At 47.3% G+C, this 16825-nt stretch overlaps 1 protein-coding gene and 1 long non-coding RNA gene across 2 annotated transcripts in view; both read left to right on the top strand.

Annotated features, from left to right (window-relative positions):
• The window catches only part of hmga2 (high mobility group AT-hook 2), a 28115-nt gene extending 24023 nt beyond the window's left edge, over positions 1-4092 (top strand). The window contains exon 4 of the mRNA XM_037760600.1: positions 1952-4092. Within this exon, the coding sequence (XP_037616528.1) occupies positions 1952-2011 (60 nt within the window). The 3' untranslated portion in view covers positions 2012-4092. The remainder of the gene's footprint in view (positions 1-1951) is intronic.
• Positions 4093-4423: 331 nt separating this feature from the next.
• On the top strand, positions 4424-9486 carry LOC119482756. The gene is made up of 2 exons (XR_005205528.1): positions 4424-5761; positions 5860-9486. It is a non-coding gene; the product is annotated as an uncharacterized LOC119482756 (long non-coding RNA).
• The last annotated feature ends 7339 nt before the right edge of the window (positions 9487-16825 follow it).

The raw sequence follows: 16825 nt of genomic DNA on the forward strand, positions 1-16825 counted from the left end.
CGTCCTGCAGTCAGAATACTGCAACACTAACAGATCAGGCTCGTGCTGGCATTACTTCTGAAAGGTTGGGCTGGATGAGAGCACATCTGTATCATGTGTACTGTCTCAGAGAGAGATCCTCCGTATCTCAGCGTTCATACAGCAGATAATCAGATGCAGTTTGGTGTTGCTGGTGAGAGCACCTCTACCTCCATTAGACGGAGAGGGAGAATGAGAGCAGAATGGTAATAAGTGAGTGCAACATGACACAGACCCCCCACCCCCCCCCAGCATTCCCTCACACTCCAGGAATCCACCAGCCTCCCTCTGCTCACTGGTGCGGGCCACTTCTTGGTGTGAATGCATAACTCGCCTCTGATTTGTGGCTGTGTGGGAACGGGGCAGAGGTAGTCGGGAGGCGCTGCAAGGCGCTGCAAGGCGCTGCGAGGCGCTGCGAGGCGCTGGGAGGCGCTGGGAGGCGCTGCGAGGCGTTGGGAGGCGCTGGGAGGCGCTGGGAGGCGCTGCGAGGCGCTGCGAGGCGCTGCGAGGCGCTGCAAGGCGCTGGGAGGCGCTGCGAGGCGCTGGGAGGCGCTGGGAGGCGCTGCGAGGCGCTGCGAGGCGCTGGGAGGCGCTGCGAGGCGCTGCGAGGCGCTGCGAGGCGCTGGGAGGCGCTGCAAGGCGCAGCGAGGCGCTGCAAGGCGCAGCGAGGCGCTGCGAGGCGCTGGGAGGCCCTCGTAGCCGCCAGCCATAAAAATGTAATTTAGCTCTCCCAGTTTGATCGGCTGCTTTATCTCAGCCCCACCAACACCAGCCTGTACAAAACCTCAGACCCCTTTCATTCCAGTAGTGCTCAGGGTGGAGCGGGGTGGATGCATGACCCGACAGAATGCTGCAGCCTAATACATGCACATAGCATGACAATGACAATGCATGACAGTAATGGTGCACTGAAACTTGAATCTGACAAGTAAAACATGACACTGGACATGTCAGCTGTTGTAGGAGTTTAGTCTGAGGTCGCTGCTCTGCTGTAGTAACCGGGCAGATGACATGCACCTCGCCGATACCAATGAGGCTCGGTCAATATGATTAAAGCTTCTTTTTTGTCCTCCACCCACACCACCTCCACCTCCACCTCCACCTCCATCACCTTCTTTCTGTCCTGCTCTCAGTTGCCCTCGTCACACATGGTAGCGTTTAGCGGGCCTTTCTAGGACTGAAGTGTGTGAGCACTAGTGAACGGCCTGGGAGAGGAAGAGGGTTATAAATAATGTCCGTTAGCCTCCCTGAATAAAATGAAGCCATGTGGAAAATGAAATCCATTTCATCTGCCCCCCCCACGGTCAGTAGTCCCAGTGGTCATCGTGCTCCAGCGGCACTTGTTCTGGGAGAAGAGTGAAGTTTAAAGAGTGTGATGGTTGTGCATCAGATCAGGGATGGTTCTGTCTCATCACCCTCATGGTGATTAAGCGTTCACTTTGTTAGCTGCTTCATTAACCCAGTTAACAGCTGACTGAGCAGCTCTGGTTGTGGTCATCCTCGTCTTTCAGTGAGACGGTGAGCCGCTCTGCTGTGAAATAAGACAACACAGAAGTTGATTGATCCCGAGGGAACCTGTGGTTCAGCAGTAGAAAGTAGAAAGTAGGAAAGAGTGTGAATATACAGTATGGAGCAACGCGTCCTCAAACCTGAACAACAGAACCGGTTGTGACTCCTAAGACGACGAATACGACCGTTCTATTTAACGCTGGAAAACGCTCGTAGTTTTAAACACGTTGTGAAACAGAACTACTTGGTTAGGTTCAGAAGACGGTGTGGAGGTGAAGAGGAAGGGGGACAGGACTGTGTCGCTCACCTACTGTTAGACACACAGACATATAGAATATATAATATATATATAGTATGTAATAGACATTCTACAACTGAGCTGGAAGACTTTAAATGACTCAGACCGTCTTGTTGTGATTTACAGGAAGAAGAAGAGGAAGAAGAAGAAGAAGAAGAGGCCGGAGAGTCCCCGGAGGAGGACTAAGCTACCACACCATGAAACCTCTACCTCATCCAGCTGTCAGGTCTTTCAAAGGGAACAGACGGCCTTGACCACTCGTTGTTTTTGACTTTGATCCACAGGCTTTTCTACTTGGTTTCATTTCAGTTAGAGAATTATGTCCATCTTAGCTCTCCGTCACTGAACAGGTCAGTATACGTCTGCGTCTTTAAACTCCTCTGATACACGTTTTACATATAAAGAGCATACGGTGTTTATTATAATAAGAATACAATCATGTGATTGGCTGAACAGACACAAACAGAGAAACCAGAACAACACACTCACACTCCTCAGTGAGAAGCAGCTAACACACACACACAGTGAGGGAGGATTCAGGATCCTCAGAGGATCATCATCATCGTTCTGCAGACTACAGCGTGGTACTGAGGTGCTAATCACATACTACTACACACTCTGTCACTGTTTACTGATTCCACCGGGACAGTCTGGACATGTAGAGCAACCGTCTGCTGTTCCAGTATGTCAGCGTCACCTCGAAAACCAACCAGACTAATGTCAGGCCACCAAACACAAGGAGACACACACATCTTTCGGTCCATCATGTTGGCTTACAGACAGGTAGAAGTTGTTACCGTTGAGTCCCCGTACATCATCTTTACATGTAGAAACAGGCCCATCTTCCTCTATCCACCTGCTCCAGGATGCATTTAAAGCTTTCATTGACCCGGTGTTGCTCGATAGACCAGAACATCGGAGCTCTACCTGAGCTCTCCTCCCTCTTCTACCGGTCCAGAAAACAATAGAACCTCTTCCCATCCTGTCGGTACTCCGCTACCAAACCCTGCATCAGACTACTGAATAGCATTTGTTCAGATGTACGTTAACGAGCTGGTGTACGTTCAGCAGCTTCATCCAGCTTGTTGTTAAGCTTTAAAACCTCGACTCCGCAAAGAAATCCACAAAACCTCAAGAACAAAAACCACAAGAACAAACCACACGTTACCTCATGACACACTTGATACCTGGACTTAGCGGACGACTCATCGCGTACCGTAACTCCAGGAACCTGATTGGTTAAACTGATATGCAATATATCCTCTCATGATCTCAAACTACCTCTGACTCAGCACAACCAGCTAATGAACTCTGTTGCTCAGTACAACGCTGAGCCGATGCCCGGGAAGGCAGCGTGCGTTCACATATCTGTGTTGTAACTTTATACTGTACATTAAAGCAAGGTCATGCCGGTTGCTTGTTGTCTTGTCAAGGAGAAACAGCAATCTGCCTGCAACTGTTCTGTTTGATTCAGTCAGGTGAACACGACGTAATCCGTAAAGAAGCAAAAGTCAGAAATGACGGAGCCACGTGCATCCACGGCTGTTTCACCATCTGTCCTGTTGGTTATGAGGTTATGATAGACCAGACATGTAGAATGATTATTAAAACATAACATTAACATTAACATAACTTAGCTTTAACAACGTTATCTGAACAGTGTTATAAAAGTGAAACCTGTTTCCCCGTTGTGTTGTTAAACCACACGTTGAGCTGAGGAGACACTGGCCGTGTTTCCATTCATAGTTTTATGCATATTTTGAAGTATCGCATTAAAAGCTGTACGGAAATGGCACAAATTGATTGCGGAAAAAAAAGTTTTTGCCGAATAAATTCTGGCGTATCTTTTAACCCAATATGACTGATGTGAGGCCGGTACTACCAAGCCAGTTACACATCCAGGGTATCTTCAGTTCTCCACCCTGTAGACGTTGATTCACGTTTGGTCTGTGTTCTCTAGATCCGACGGTTAAACTGAGGATGTGTTTACTTCATCACTAGAGAGTTGCCGGATCTCAGCAAAGTGACTGAAATGTCATCATAACCTTCAGGCATGATGGTCAAAACGCAAGACAACAGACTCTTTCCTTTAACTGGAGACCGACTCTAAAGCCGTCAGTCGTCAGGATTTAAGGCCGTGCTTGAAATGTTAAGGTACGTGTTCATTGGGGCCTTTTTTATCGCGAGGGGACGCGCCGCTTCCCAGCGTTGGACGCTTGATGGGCCGTCACTAGACACAACACACTCGGCTCCTGATTGGACGAACGCTTTCCATCCGTTGGCTGCTGCTCCCAGCTTTCAAACCCCGAAACAACACGGAGGCTCGTTTGGAAACTTTCTTCTCTTATTTCACGTAAATAGTTCACTGAGATGTGTTTCTGAAAACATCTGAGGAGAGAAATAATCCTACAGCTGAATCTGTCTTTATTTTAGATCAACAACGTTTAGTTTAAAAGATCCTCTGGAGTTTGGAGAGAGGCGGCGAGTCGCGTCGGACACCCGTGATTTACATAAAGTAGACTAGACTTCAACTTTATGCAAATGAAGAGCGGCCGTCGTGACGCTCCGTCTCTCGAATCGCGACGCCACGCTACCAGAATGCATTGCACGGCTGCTTACATAGACAATGAATGGGAAGCGTGGAAAGGACGGAGCCTGTGGACACGTACCATTACAGTTAAACTGAAAGTCCATCTCCATCACCACGTGGCACTGACTGACCTGACGTTTCCTTCGTTAGAGTTGGTCTCCATCACCACGTGGCACTGACTGACCTGACGTTTCCTTCGTTAGAGTTGGTCTCCATCACCACGTGGCACTGACTGACCTGACGTTTCCGTCTTTAGAGTTGGTCTCCATCACCACGTGGCACTGACTAACCTGACGTTTCCTTCTTTAGAGTTGGTCTCCATCACCACGTGGCACTGACTGACCTGACGTTTCCGTCTTTAGAGTTGGTCTCCATCACCACGTGGCACTGACTGACCTGACGTTTCCTTCGTTAGAGTTGGTCTCCATCACCACGTGGCACTGACTGACCTGACGTTTCCTTCGTTAGAGTTGGTCTCCATCACCACATGGCACTGACTAACCTGACGTTTCCTTCTTTAGAGATTCCTGGAGAAAGCCTTGATTCAGTGGTCTGATTTTTATACTTAAAAACACAAAAGCAGCTAACATATTACATATTAAGTACTGTTTTTTCTTATTTACCTTAATGTTAATTTGTATCTTAACATTGTAATGAAACATATTTAGCTTTTATCTGCAAACTGGGACTTCTGTTTGACAAACTGTTAACTTGAATTTTGTTTTGTTCTGATTTACACGACGGTTTCATGAGGATCAAGTGTTTGTACGACACTACACATGATATATAGAACTACAAATGTTGTTCTTTCTTTCTGGCGTTGAACAGTTGGAGTTGTTTCTCCTGAGTTATGTACTACCTATAGACGTACAGTACCTCAAACAGACCGTTACACATGGACTAATCAGTTGAACAATACCTACCTCCAGTCTCTCTACTTCAGTATGTATGATATATGATCCATGTATGATATATGATGGATGTATGATCTATATATAATCCATGTCAGGACTGCAGCTCCGTTCTTTACGTATCAGATCAATCTCAGTTCATTTGGATTCTCACCTTCAACGTGACTTTCAGGTTTTGAAACAGATATGTTTGGATTTTTGTATATTGTATTCATGAATATGTTTTCTTGTTTTTAATTAGTAGATATCGATATACTTGATTAGCTGTTTTTGTGTACTTAAACACAAATGTGATTTTCTTTTCTTGTGATATGGTTAAACCAGATGTGCTATATGGAATTGCTTTTTACTTAGTGATGGATTATACAATTTTTCACCTGTCACCATGGCAACCTTTGAAAAGTTCACATGGTGTTTTTTTAAACTGGGCCTGAGGTAGAGCCTCAGAGGAGCTACGTTGATCCTCTTTAGACCTGGGCCTGAGGTAGAGCCTCAGAGGAGCTACGTTGATCCTCTTTAGACCTGGGCCTGAGGTAGAGCCTCAGAGGAGCTACGTTGATCCTCTTTAAACTGGGCCTGAGGTAGAGCCTCAGAGGAGCTACGTTGATCCTCTTTAAACTGGGCCTGAGGTAGAGCCTCAGAGGAGCTACGTTGATCCTCTTTAAACTGGGCCTGAGGTAGAGCCTCAGAGGAGCTACGTTGATCCTCTTTAAACTGGGCCTGAGGTAGAGCCTCAGAGGAGCTACGTTGATCCTCTTTAAACTGGGCCTGAGGTAGAGCCTCAGAGGAGCTACGTTGATCCTCTTTAGACCTGGGCCTGAGGTAGAGCCTCAGAGGAGCTACGTTGATCCTCTTTAAACTGGGCCTGAGGTAGAGCCTCAGAGGAGCTACGTTGATCCTCTTTAAACTGGGCCTGAGGTAGAGCCTCAGAGGAGCTACGTTGATCCTCTTTAAACTGGGCCTGAGGTAGAGCCTCAGAGGAGCTACGTTGATCCTCTTTAAACTGGGCCTGAGGTAGAGCCTCAGAGGAGCTACGTTGATCCTCTTTAAACTGGGCCTGAGGTAGAGCCTCAGAGGAGCTACGTTGATCCTCTTTAAACTGGGCCTGAGGTAGAGCCTCAGAGGAGCTACGTTGATCCTCTTTAGACCTGGGCCTGAGGTAGAGCCTCAGAGGAGCTACGTTGATCCTCTTTAGACCTGGGCCTGAGGTAGAGCCTCAGAGGAGCTACGTTGATCCTCTTTAGACCTGGGCCTGAGGTAGAGCCTCAGAGGAGCTACGTTGATCCTCTTTAAACTGGGCCTGAGGTAGAGCCTCAGAGGAGCTACGTTGATCCTCTTTAGACCTGGGCCTGAGGTAGAGCCTCAGAGGAGCTACGTTGATCCTCTTTAGACCTGGGCCTGAGGTAGAGCCTCAGAGGAGCTACGTTGATCCTCTTTAAACTGGGCCTGAGGTAGAGCCTCAGAGGAGCTACGTTGATCCTCTTTAAACTGGGCCTGAGGTAGAGCCTCAGAGGAGCTACGTTGATCCTCTTTAGACCTGGGCCTGAGGTAGAGCCTCAGAGGAGCTACGTTGATCCTCTTTAGACCTGGGCCTGAGGTAGAGCCTCAGAGGAGCTACGTTGATCCTCTTTAAACTGGGCCTGAGGTAGAGCCTCAGAGGAGCTACGTTGATCCTCTTTAGACCTGGGCCTGAGGTAGAGCCTCAGAGGAGCTACGTTGATCCTCTTTAAACTGGGCCTGAGGTAGAGCCTCAGAGGAGCTACGTTGATCCTCTTTAAACTGGGCCTGAGGTAGAGCCTCAGAGGAGCTACGTTGATCCTCTTTAGACCTGTCCTCATCAGCAGCAGCGGTACGGAGCGGAGGCTGCTTAACAGAAGCTGTGCTGAACTCTCACTAACCAGCAACCTGCACGGTGTCTGGACCGTAAAGGTGCCTTCAAGGTGTTTATTCATCACAAACAGGCAGCGGACAGCTGGACGGCTGTGCTCAGCGTAAGACTAAACAGTCAGACCTATCCCTTTTCTACGGAAGCCTCGGTGATCCATTTTCTAGTGCCGGGTACACACTACACGAGGCTAACGCATGAGCTAATGCTAAACACAAAGCGTAAAGTAAGCTGTTTATTTATCATGTCTCATGATTTCAGTACAAAGTAGAAAAACTAACATCACTAATTCTTCCTGCCTGTCGTTCGCCATGTTCGTTGACACTAAAGTCACATTTCATCGCGAGCAATTTTGCGAGATTTACGTTTTTTTTAAGTCTCACATTTTCAAAATCTTCGGCAGCAGTTGAAGGTCCGATGACATCATTCTGCATAATAAGTGGCCATGTGCTTCTGTTTACAGCTGTGTGCGTCTGAGCTCAGACGGTCAGATTCACGGCGTGACGGAACACAAAAAAAAAATCTACCATGCTAGACTTTCTGTCGGGACGTCTTGAGGCGTCCCAGATGTCGTGAGGCGTCCCAGACGTCGTGAGGCGTCCCAGACGTCGTGAGGCGTCCCAGACGCGGCGTCGGTTGTCGTGCACTATGACACTAAGGTTCAGGAACCGGACCTTTAGCTGTGAACCCGACCTTAGAAAATGTATCACCAGAACGTTTTGCCTCTGGGGGCTTCCGTACTTTACTGGACAAACAGATGAAACATATCTCATCTTATAAATATCTGAAACGTGTATTAAAGGGTCAGAAGATCTGAATATGGTTTGAAAACATTCAATAACTCTCATCCAGACACTGTGCAGGAATATAATATCTCTAATAATCCAACAATCCAAACAGAGAGAATCACCAGCTGCTGTTAAACGAGCTCTAAACTGTGATACTGCAGCTGTTGATGGAGGCTGATCAGTAGCTTTGAACCAACGGCTTTGAAACAGACAGGCTTCATCATTTAACACCAGAGCCTCCATCAGCTACACCCTCCAACACCCTCCATCAGCTGCACCCTCCATCAACTACACCCTCCAACACCCTCCATCAGCTAATCCCTCCATCACCCTCCATCAGCCACACGGACCCCCTGTAGACCTGCTACTAACACGTGATCTATATACTACAGTAGATGTTGATGTATCACGTGATAATAGCAGGTGGAAATGGGGTCCAAGTGACACCACTGAGACTTGAGCTCAGGAGAATGTAGACCACCTGCTGATGTAGTCTGGAGGTGACGCTACCTGCAGGTGATGCTACCCGGAGGTGACGCTACCCGCAGGTGACGCTACCCGGAGGTGACGTTGTCTGGAGGTGATGCTACCTGCAGGTGATGCTACCCGGAGGTGACGCTACCTGCAGGTGATGCTACCCGGAGGTGACGCTACCCGGAGGTGACGTTGTCTGGAGGTGATGTTGTCTGGAGGTGATGCTGTCTGGAGGTGATGCTACCTGGAGGTGACGTTGTCTGGAGGTGATGCTGTCTGGAGGTGATGCTACCCGGAGGTGACGTTGTCTGGAGGTGATGTTGTCTGGAGGTGATGCTGTCTGGAGGTGATGCTACCTGGAGGTGATGCTACCTGCAGGTGATGCTACCTGGAGGTGATGTTGTCTGGAGGTGACGCTACCTGCAGGTGATGCTACCCGGAGGTGATGCCACCCGGAGGTGAAGCTACCTCGCTGTTGGGCAGAATGATTGTAGAAGCCGTTGACCAGCTTTCAGCTCTGGGAGTCTTAATGAAGTTTCTCTTCATGATATCATGTTCTAGTACAATCGATTACACATTACTACCTCCAGAAGAAGGCCTACTTTTTACCTCATTTCAAACTTAAATACTGTCTAAGATTCAGGTGTCCGAGAGCATATGGAGAACATTTTAAAGTTTTATATATATATAGTTTATTTTTGTGGGGGATGAATTTTATAAGCGTGTTTTTCTCTGCCTCTCAGTCACCGTACGGTAAGACTGGACATGTAACCTTACCTTATGCAATGTGTCGTAGTTAGCTGTGAGGGAGGTGGAGAGAGGTCCATCAGCTCTCCCTCCGCCTCGCTCCTTCTGTATCATTTCAAATGTCTTCTAACTTGTATTTGTTTCTCTGTCCACATAGTATTACTGTCTTTTATTTTCACTACATGTTTTTGCTTGCTTGCTAAACAAAGTCTTTATAGATATTCACTGCGTTTTACCCAGCACAATAAAAAGTATGGCATCCATAACATGGACGTGTGTGGTTTTACTTTCTGTTCTTTCATTTTTTACAGTGTAGATGAATCCTGGGTTTTGTTGAAAAGGTTCAAACCCAAAATCAGGTGGTCTCAAACGTCACTGCTGTGTTCTCACAAGCTTCAGTTCTCTCTCTGTTACATATTCCATATGTACGTGAAACGATCCCCTGTGGTACGAGGGTAGATGCCCGGTCGCCACGCCCTACGGTTTACCCAGAAAACACCTGTGTGAGTGTGGAACTACTGCTTGTTTGATCTCCAGCTGTGTCAGGGTGAAGTGTGTGACAACCCATGTTGTGATATTGAAAGAAAGAGAAAGTGTGTGTGTTGAAGCCATTAACTAGGAATGGTCAACGCGTTCTGACCCCGTCTCAGACCTCTTCGGTCGCAGTAAACACGCCCTTAATGTTGTCAATTCATTGTTTAGGATTAAGCAACAAAACCGCTATAGTTAGGTTTAAAGGAAAAAACAACATGTTGGGCTTAAAACTACGTTTGTACAGTGAAAATGACATGAACGAACAGCTGACTAACGTGATGGACGGGACACGAACAGCGGTCTCCTGGATGAAAGCCCTATGTTTGTTGGACCCGTCCACCTCTTCTTCCGCTCTTAAAGGAACGTCACCACACTCGGCGCCTTTTCCCCGAGTGTTAATATTGACGTGAATGGGTTTATGTTGTAGTTAATGGAAAGCTCGGTGCGTCTCAGGCCCCGTTCAGACCTGGTATTAAGATGCGTCCTCAGTGATCGGATCACACGTGGACAGCTTTAAGTACGTCTGTTCACACCTGGCATTAGAATGCGTCTCCAGTGACCACTTGAGTTCTGATCTCACTTCCTGCTCTATATGCTAATAAACACGTAGTACACACACGGCTGATACAGCAGACGTTGTGACGTAATACTACAGTAATGTGAGTAGTAATATTATACATCATGGTGAATTCAGGTACATTTTATCAACATTTTATAACATGAAAATATAAGGTCACTGGACCGGCGGTCCCCGGCCAGCTAACGTTCTGCATGTTGAGCGCAGACGAAGCCGACTGACCGCTGACCGCTGACATCCTTCCTCTCTTCCCCATTAAAAACGTGCAGCTTGTGAAGAACTGTTGGATAAACTTAATATAGACCATAAAGCTGTCTGCAGGTTGCCACTAGTCTGGCTGTAACCGGGGATGTGAGAGACCTGGAGCTGCTCTTCTGGAGGTTCCTCTCTCTGAAATACCCAAGAAAACAACTTGGGAGTGTTCACCCTGCGGTGGTTGAAGCCTTCTCGTTGGTTTCTCCCTCCAGTTCCATTCTTGGCGAGACCTCCTGCACCAGCAGCAACATTACAGATGGCCTGCTGGGTGAGATGCACGGAGCTACACGGACCCGTCTGCTCCATCCAGGAGGCATTCTGTCCTGTCTGAGCCGGTACGCTGAGCTGTGATCGTACAACCCACCACTTCTTTACTCTATTCACAAAGGCCGTTGGATCGCCGCCTTCAGTTCTATTCAGAAGGTGAATAATTCTTAGATTACATTCTCTCCTGTGACTCTTCTCTGCTTCTCTGCTTTCTGTTTCAACATGGAAACATCTGCTATGAATTCTGCGTTTTCTCTCCCCCCATGACTTTGAGCCTGCAGTCTGTGTAGTTCTCAGCAGCTTCCAGGGATTCAGACTTTGGTCACGCAGCACACCACTTCATCCTGGAGTTCATTTAAAGTGTCTTTGATGGGTTTGAGACTCAGAGTCCGGCCTGCGGTGATTCTTTCCTCGCGGACATCGGTTTCAGCGAGGTCGGTGTTGGCGTGAGTCATAAACACGGCTGCCAGACTCGGTTCACTTATTTTCAACCGCAAATATAAAATAACATTGCTGCCTGTATGTGGAACCTCTGGAACCTCTGGAGAGCTGTACGAGCTTCATGAACCAGAACCAGAACTTCCTCTTGAACTCAGTCAGGAGTTGATGTTTAAAGGATACGGCGGGTATTATTTTATATCTTTATTATCGTCAACAAATGTCATGTCATGTCAAGGTAACAACCGCAGCTGACCGCAGTGTTGAACATGTACAGAATCAAAATGAAAAACAAAGCAAACAACAATAAGAACAGAGCAAAGACAACCATAATCTGCACGTAACGGCAGTGAAAGAGCAGCACAACAGAAGGTAAACTCAATCAAACGCCAGTGAGAAGAGGAGTAGTGAGTCTACAGCAGCGACTTCAATGATTCTACAGTCGGAGCAGTTTGAATATGTAGAGGTGAGCTGTTCCAGAGATCAGGAGCTCCAGGACATCCGAGAGCATCTGATTGGTCGAAGTGCTCTGACTGGAGTACGGAGGTGTAATAGCTCTGATAGATAAGGTGGTGCCAGCCCATTTAAAACCTTAAAAACAAACAATAAAATCAATCTGGAAACGGACAGGAAGCCAGAGGAGGGAGGCCAGCAAACACCAAAACCACCAATGTGTTATGGTACGTGTCCACCGGGGCGTTTTTTATCGCGAGGGGACGCGACGCTTCCCAGCATTGGACGCTTGGTGTGCTGCCCCTAGAAACAAGGCACTCGGCTCCTGATTGGACGAACGCTTTCCCGCCGTTGGCTGCTGCTCCCAGCTTTCAAACCGGAACCAGTCTGGAGGCTCGTTTGGAAACTTTCTTCTCTTATTTCACGGAAATAGTTCACTGAGATGTGTTTCTGAAAACATTTGAGGAGAGAAATAATCCATGTTGATGAATCTGTCTTTATTTTAGATCAACAACGTTTATTTTAAAAGATCCTCGGGAGTTTGGAGAGGCGGCGAGTTGCGTCGGACGCCTGTGATTTACATAAAGTAGACGAGCCCTCAACTTTATGCAAATGAGGAGCGGGCATCGTGACGCCTAGTCTCTCGAATCGCGACGCCACGCTACCAGAATGCATTGCGCGGCGGCTTACATAGACAATGAATGGGGAGCGTGGAAAGCACGGAGGCTGTGGACATGTACCGTAAGTCTGACTCTCCTGTCCTGTCTGTGGCTCATTAGCTTCACAAACGCATCACAAATATACAGTTTTTTACTTCTAAAAAAGTTCGGTAACTTCCTATAACAGCAACAACACTGTAGTTTTATCAATCATGTCTAAAACAGGAAGAGTTGTGTATTCGTTGGAGAATATTTTCAGCAGCAGATTAATTCCCAGTCGGTGGCAGAGTGGCAGCAGGACGCTGGATGTAGGTAAGTAAAGTTTATTTGTATAGCACCTTTCACAGATACAAAATCACAAAGTGCTTTACATTAATACAAATAATACATGAAGAGAGCGTTACAATAATCTCAACAAGAAGAAATAAAAGCATGAATAATCATCTCCATCTCAGCCTGGATGGATGTGGGATGGAGTCAAATTAAAGTACAGTTTGTCTTCTTGGTGATGAAGGAACACATTTCTACTTAGAAAGTGAAAGCAGCAGCAGAACTCTCATCACAGTGTGTGTGTGTGTGTGTGTGTGTGTGTGTGGAACTGGAAGGTCCAGTTACAGTACGTCACATCCAGTTGTATTCAGACAGAACAATAGCATCCTGCCAGGTTGGCCTCTCACATTGTCTTCACTGAATCGGAGGACAACGCAGGTTTTGATAGGATTAAATAGACTTTTATTGCCCCCCCCCTCCTCTCCGTAACATCTCCCTCCTCCCATCCTCGGAGTCCGTGACCACCTCGGAGACCCCGACCTCCGACCTCACTGGGAGTTCTGTGAAAAAGGGGGCTCCTCTCTCTCACATCAAAGCTGGCCGACTCGCTGTTCCCCGACAGACTCCATCACTCAGCGGCCGCCCAAACCTCCCGTTGTTAGTGCCAGCGCCCGTCAGAAAGCCTTCTGCTAATTCCTCCAGATTGACCCACGAAGAAGAGGAGGAGGAGGAAGAGGAGGAGGAGGAAGAAGAGGAGGAGGAGGAAGAAGAGGAGGAGGAGGAGGAGGAAGAAGAGGAGGAAGAGGAAGAAGAAGAGGAGGAGGAGGAAGAAGAGGAGGAGGAGGAGGAGGAGGAGGAGGAAGAAGAGGAGGAGGAGGAAGAAGAGGAGGAGGAGGAGGAGGAAGAAGAGGAGGAAGAGGAAGAAGAAGAGGAGGAGGAGGAAGAAGAGGAGGAGGAGGAGGAGGAGGAGGAGGAAGAAGAGGAGGAGGAGGAAGAAGAAGAGGAGGAAGAGGAAGAAGAAGAGGAGGAGGAGGAAGAAGAGGAGGAGGAGGAGGAGGAGGAGGAGGAGGTGTTGTGATGTGGAGCAGCTTAACACTCCTCACCATCCTCTTAAGTTTACTACTCGGCTTCATACGAGCACGATAAAGGTTCATTTATACCTCAGTGAAGAGTCTAAATACACATCAGAAATCTGACGTGGTACCAACACTGGACTCCTCTAGACCTCTGAAGGTCTGACCCGTGGAGGTATGGACTCCTCTAGACCTCTGAAGGTCTGACCCGTGGAGGCATGGACTCCTCTAGACCTCTGAAGGTCTGCTGTGGTATCTGGCACCAAGCCGTCAGTAGCAGATCCTTTAAGTCCTGTATAAGTTGCGAGGTGGGGCCTCCGTGGATCGGACTTGTTTGTCCAGAACATCCCACAGATGCTCCGTTGGATCAAGATCTGGAGAATCTGGAGGCCGAGTCAACACCTCCAACTCGTCACCATCCACATGATGTAAAAGAAAACGTGATTCCTCAGACCGGGTCACCTTCTTCCATCGCTCCGTGGTCCAGTTCTGATGCTCACGACGTGCCCATTGTAGGCGCTTTATGGCGGTGGACGCGGGTCAGCGTGGTCATCCTGACCGGTCCCCGTACCAACAAACTGGATGCATGAGGAAACATATAACAGCAAATTAAACACAAACACACACTGTCAACATATTTGCGTAGTTTCCTCCTGTTACCTGGCAACCTAAGTGTGATTATTTCTTATGGTTATGTTTTACTGCTTGGTTAAAAAAATAAATAAACCTGGTCCCACCCAACTGTTACCCGATGTTACTGTATATCCGTACAAATGTTCATAGCAACCTATTCAATACTTGTCAGAATATTTCACTCTGGACTTAAATGGTGGAGCGACTGAATGCCGTCTGCTAGCAGCTGTCAGTGGCTTCATACAGTGTATGCCTGTATACTTCTGTAGCATTCACACAGCTACATGTAGGACACTAATAGTATTAGTGGAGTACTGAGAACACATTCTGGTCAAACTGCAGTAGGATGTGTGGGTGGCGTTTGTCAGTGCTAACAGGTTTTAGCAGCATGTTGAGGCCGTCTGGCTTCTTGAGGACAGGAACAATGTTAGAAAGAGAAAGTCTAACTCTGACCGTGAGAGCCGTCACGGATTCTAACAGACAGACAGAACACGGAGAAGGATCTGCAGTGGCACCCCACCATAAACAAACCAGCACACCACCACCCCTAACACGCACACACACACACACACACGCACACACACACACACACACACACACACACACACACACACACACACACACACACACACACAGCATATATACATACTCCAGACAGGCACTTCCCCAGACCTCTTGAGTAAATAACCTAAATATCCCACTTCTGGTGTCAGGAAGTGCTACTTCCGGACGTGTCCAGAGAGAAGAGGCAGGCAGACACTCACTCCCCCTGGCTTCTCTCTCCTCCTCTCATTCCCCACATTCACAACTGACAAACTATTGACTGGAATGTTTTATGGCTGTACGTAATTGCAGCCGGCAGATATGGGCTGTATATTTTGAATTCTTCAGCACCTTCACAGTCGTGATAAAACATGTTTTTTTCATATCCTCGTATCAGTGCTGCTGCCGCTGGAGTTCAAACTGAGGCTATCTCCAACATAAATCCTCTCAAGGCCAGAGCTGTAAGTTTGATTGTAAATTCTTTGACATCCTCACTAACTAGTGCACTTTAACATGCTGGTATGTCCAATAACAGCAGATTATTCACATTTAGTAAACAGCTGCAGTGTTTTCATTTAACTACGTCCTTCTCCAACTATCATCTCATTATTTAAGTCACTGTGTTTTTTAACCCCTATCTTCCCATGGTTTTGTGTCTAAGTGAGTAATAGGAACAACACTTTTGACAAGAAGCTGTTGATTCTGAACGCCTCTCTCATCTCACAGAAGTGTGTGTTTGGTGGATGGATGTTTTTTTCTTAAGGTTCCATTTTAACATCAGTACATATTATTTATTTACACGTATATATACATACATACAGTATATAAGTCATTATGACATGTTTAAGATTGAAGTGAAAGCTATTGGAATATGTTCTGAACTAGTTCCATCTATTCAAAGTGTGAGTGTTTGCTGGGCACTGATTAGTTTCCTATGGCAGTGAGAGGATATAACTGCTTCCTTCTTCATCTCCTGTCATCAGTCACAGACTGCCCATCTATGCATTCTTACTTCCTGGAGGAAGTACAAATGGTGGAAAAAAGGATGTCTGAAAGCAAAAGGTTTGTTTCCAATGATTTACCGATCTAGAGCCTGGAGGATGGAGGGCGTAGAAATACCAACTGAATGTAATAAAGCAGAATATGCATCAACCATTTGTTACAGAGTGCCTTAAATAACGTGGAGATACACCAGGAACTAGGGAACACCGATAAACTAAGTTTGACGTGTTATATTGGCAGTAAATAAAAAAGGGGTATGATTCTTGCTTCGGGTGTGAGAGGTCTCAGGATCATATCTCGGACGAGCCCCCATTTGTTACGCCCCACCCTTGGGCAGCCCTACTGGGGCGAACAGCAAGCACCATCAGCTTTCACTTGACCTCACTGTCAACAGTTTTCATTTGAATAGTCTGAATGAAGACGGAGCATTGATGCAAGCACTTCAAATGAACATGGACTTCAACAGTAGAGCATCAAAGTATCAGTGAATGAATAAGATGCCGTGCGTTCTGCCAGTATACCATTGTCCGGTGAAGTAACTGGATCCAGTGGGACTGCTGGGAGAGGCTGTTTAAAGGTGTGAGTCAGGTGTCATCAGAGAGTCTCCTGCCTGTTTCTCTGCTACACACCCTGAAACTGGGTGGACGCTCTCATCTCTGGTTTCTAGAACTGACCATACCAACCTTTCTCCGCTCAGTGTGGGTGGCAGCAAGGTGTGTGTGTGTGTGTGGGTGTGTGGGGGAGGATTTGTGGTGTCTGAAGTATGAGATGTCACAATAGAGAAGTAGAGGCTGGCTAAAGATGTGCACGCTCCAAATCAAAACCCCACAAAACACCCAACCCAACGTAAACCCAGAGAGCCAACTGAAGGTGTTGACCCTCTGCAGACACACAACCAACT

This window comes from Sebastes umbrosus, chromosome 23 (genome assembly GCF_015220745.1).
Source record: "Sebastes umbrosus isolate fSebUmb1 chromosome 23, fSebUmb1.pri, whole genome shotgun sequence".
Classification (NCBI taxonomy): domain Eukaryota; kingdom Metazoa; phylum Chordata; class Actinopteri; order Perciformes; family Sebastidae; genus Sebastes; species Sebastes umbrosus.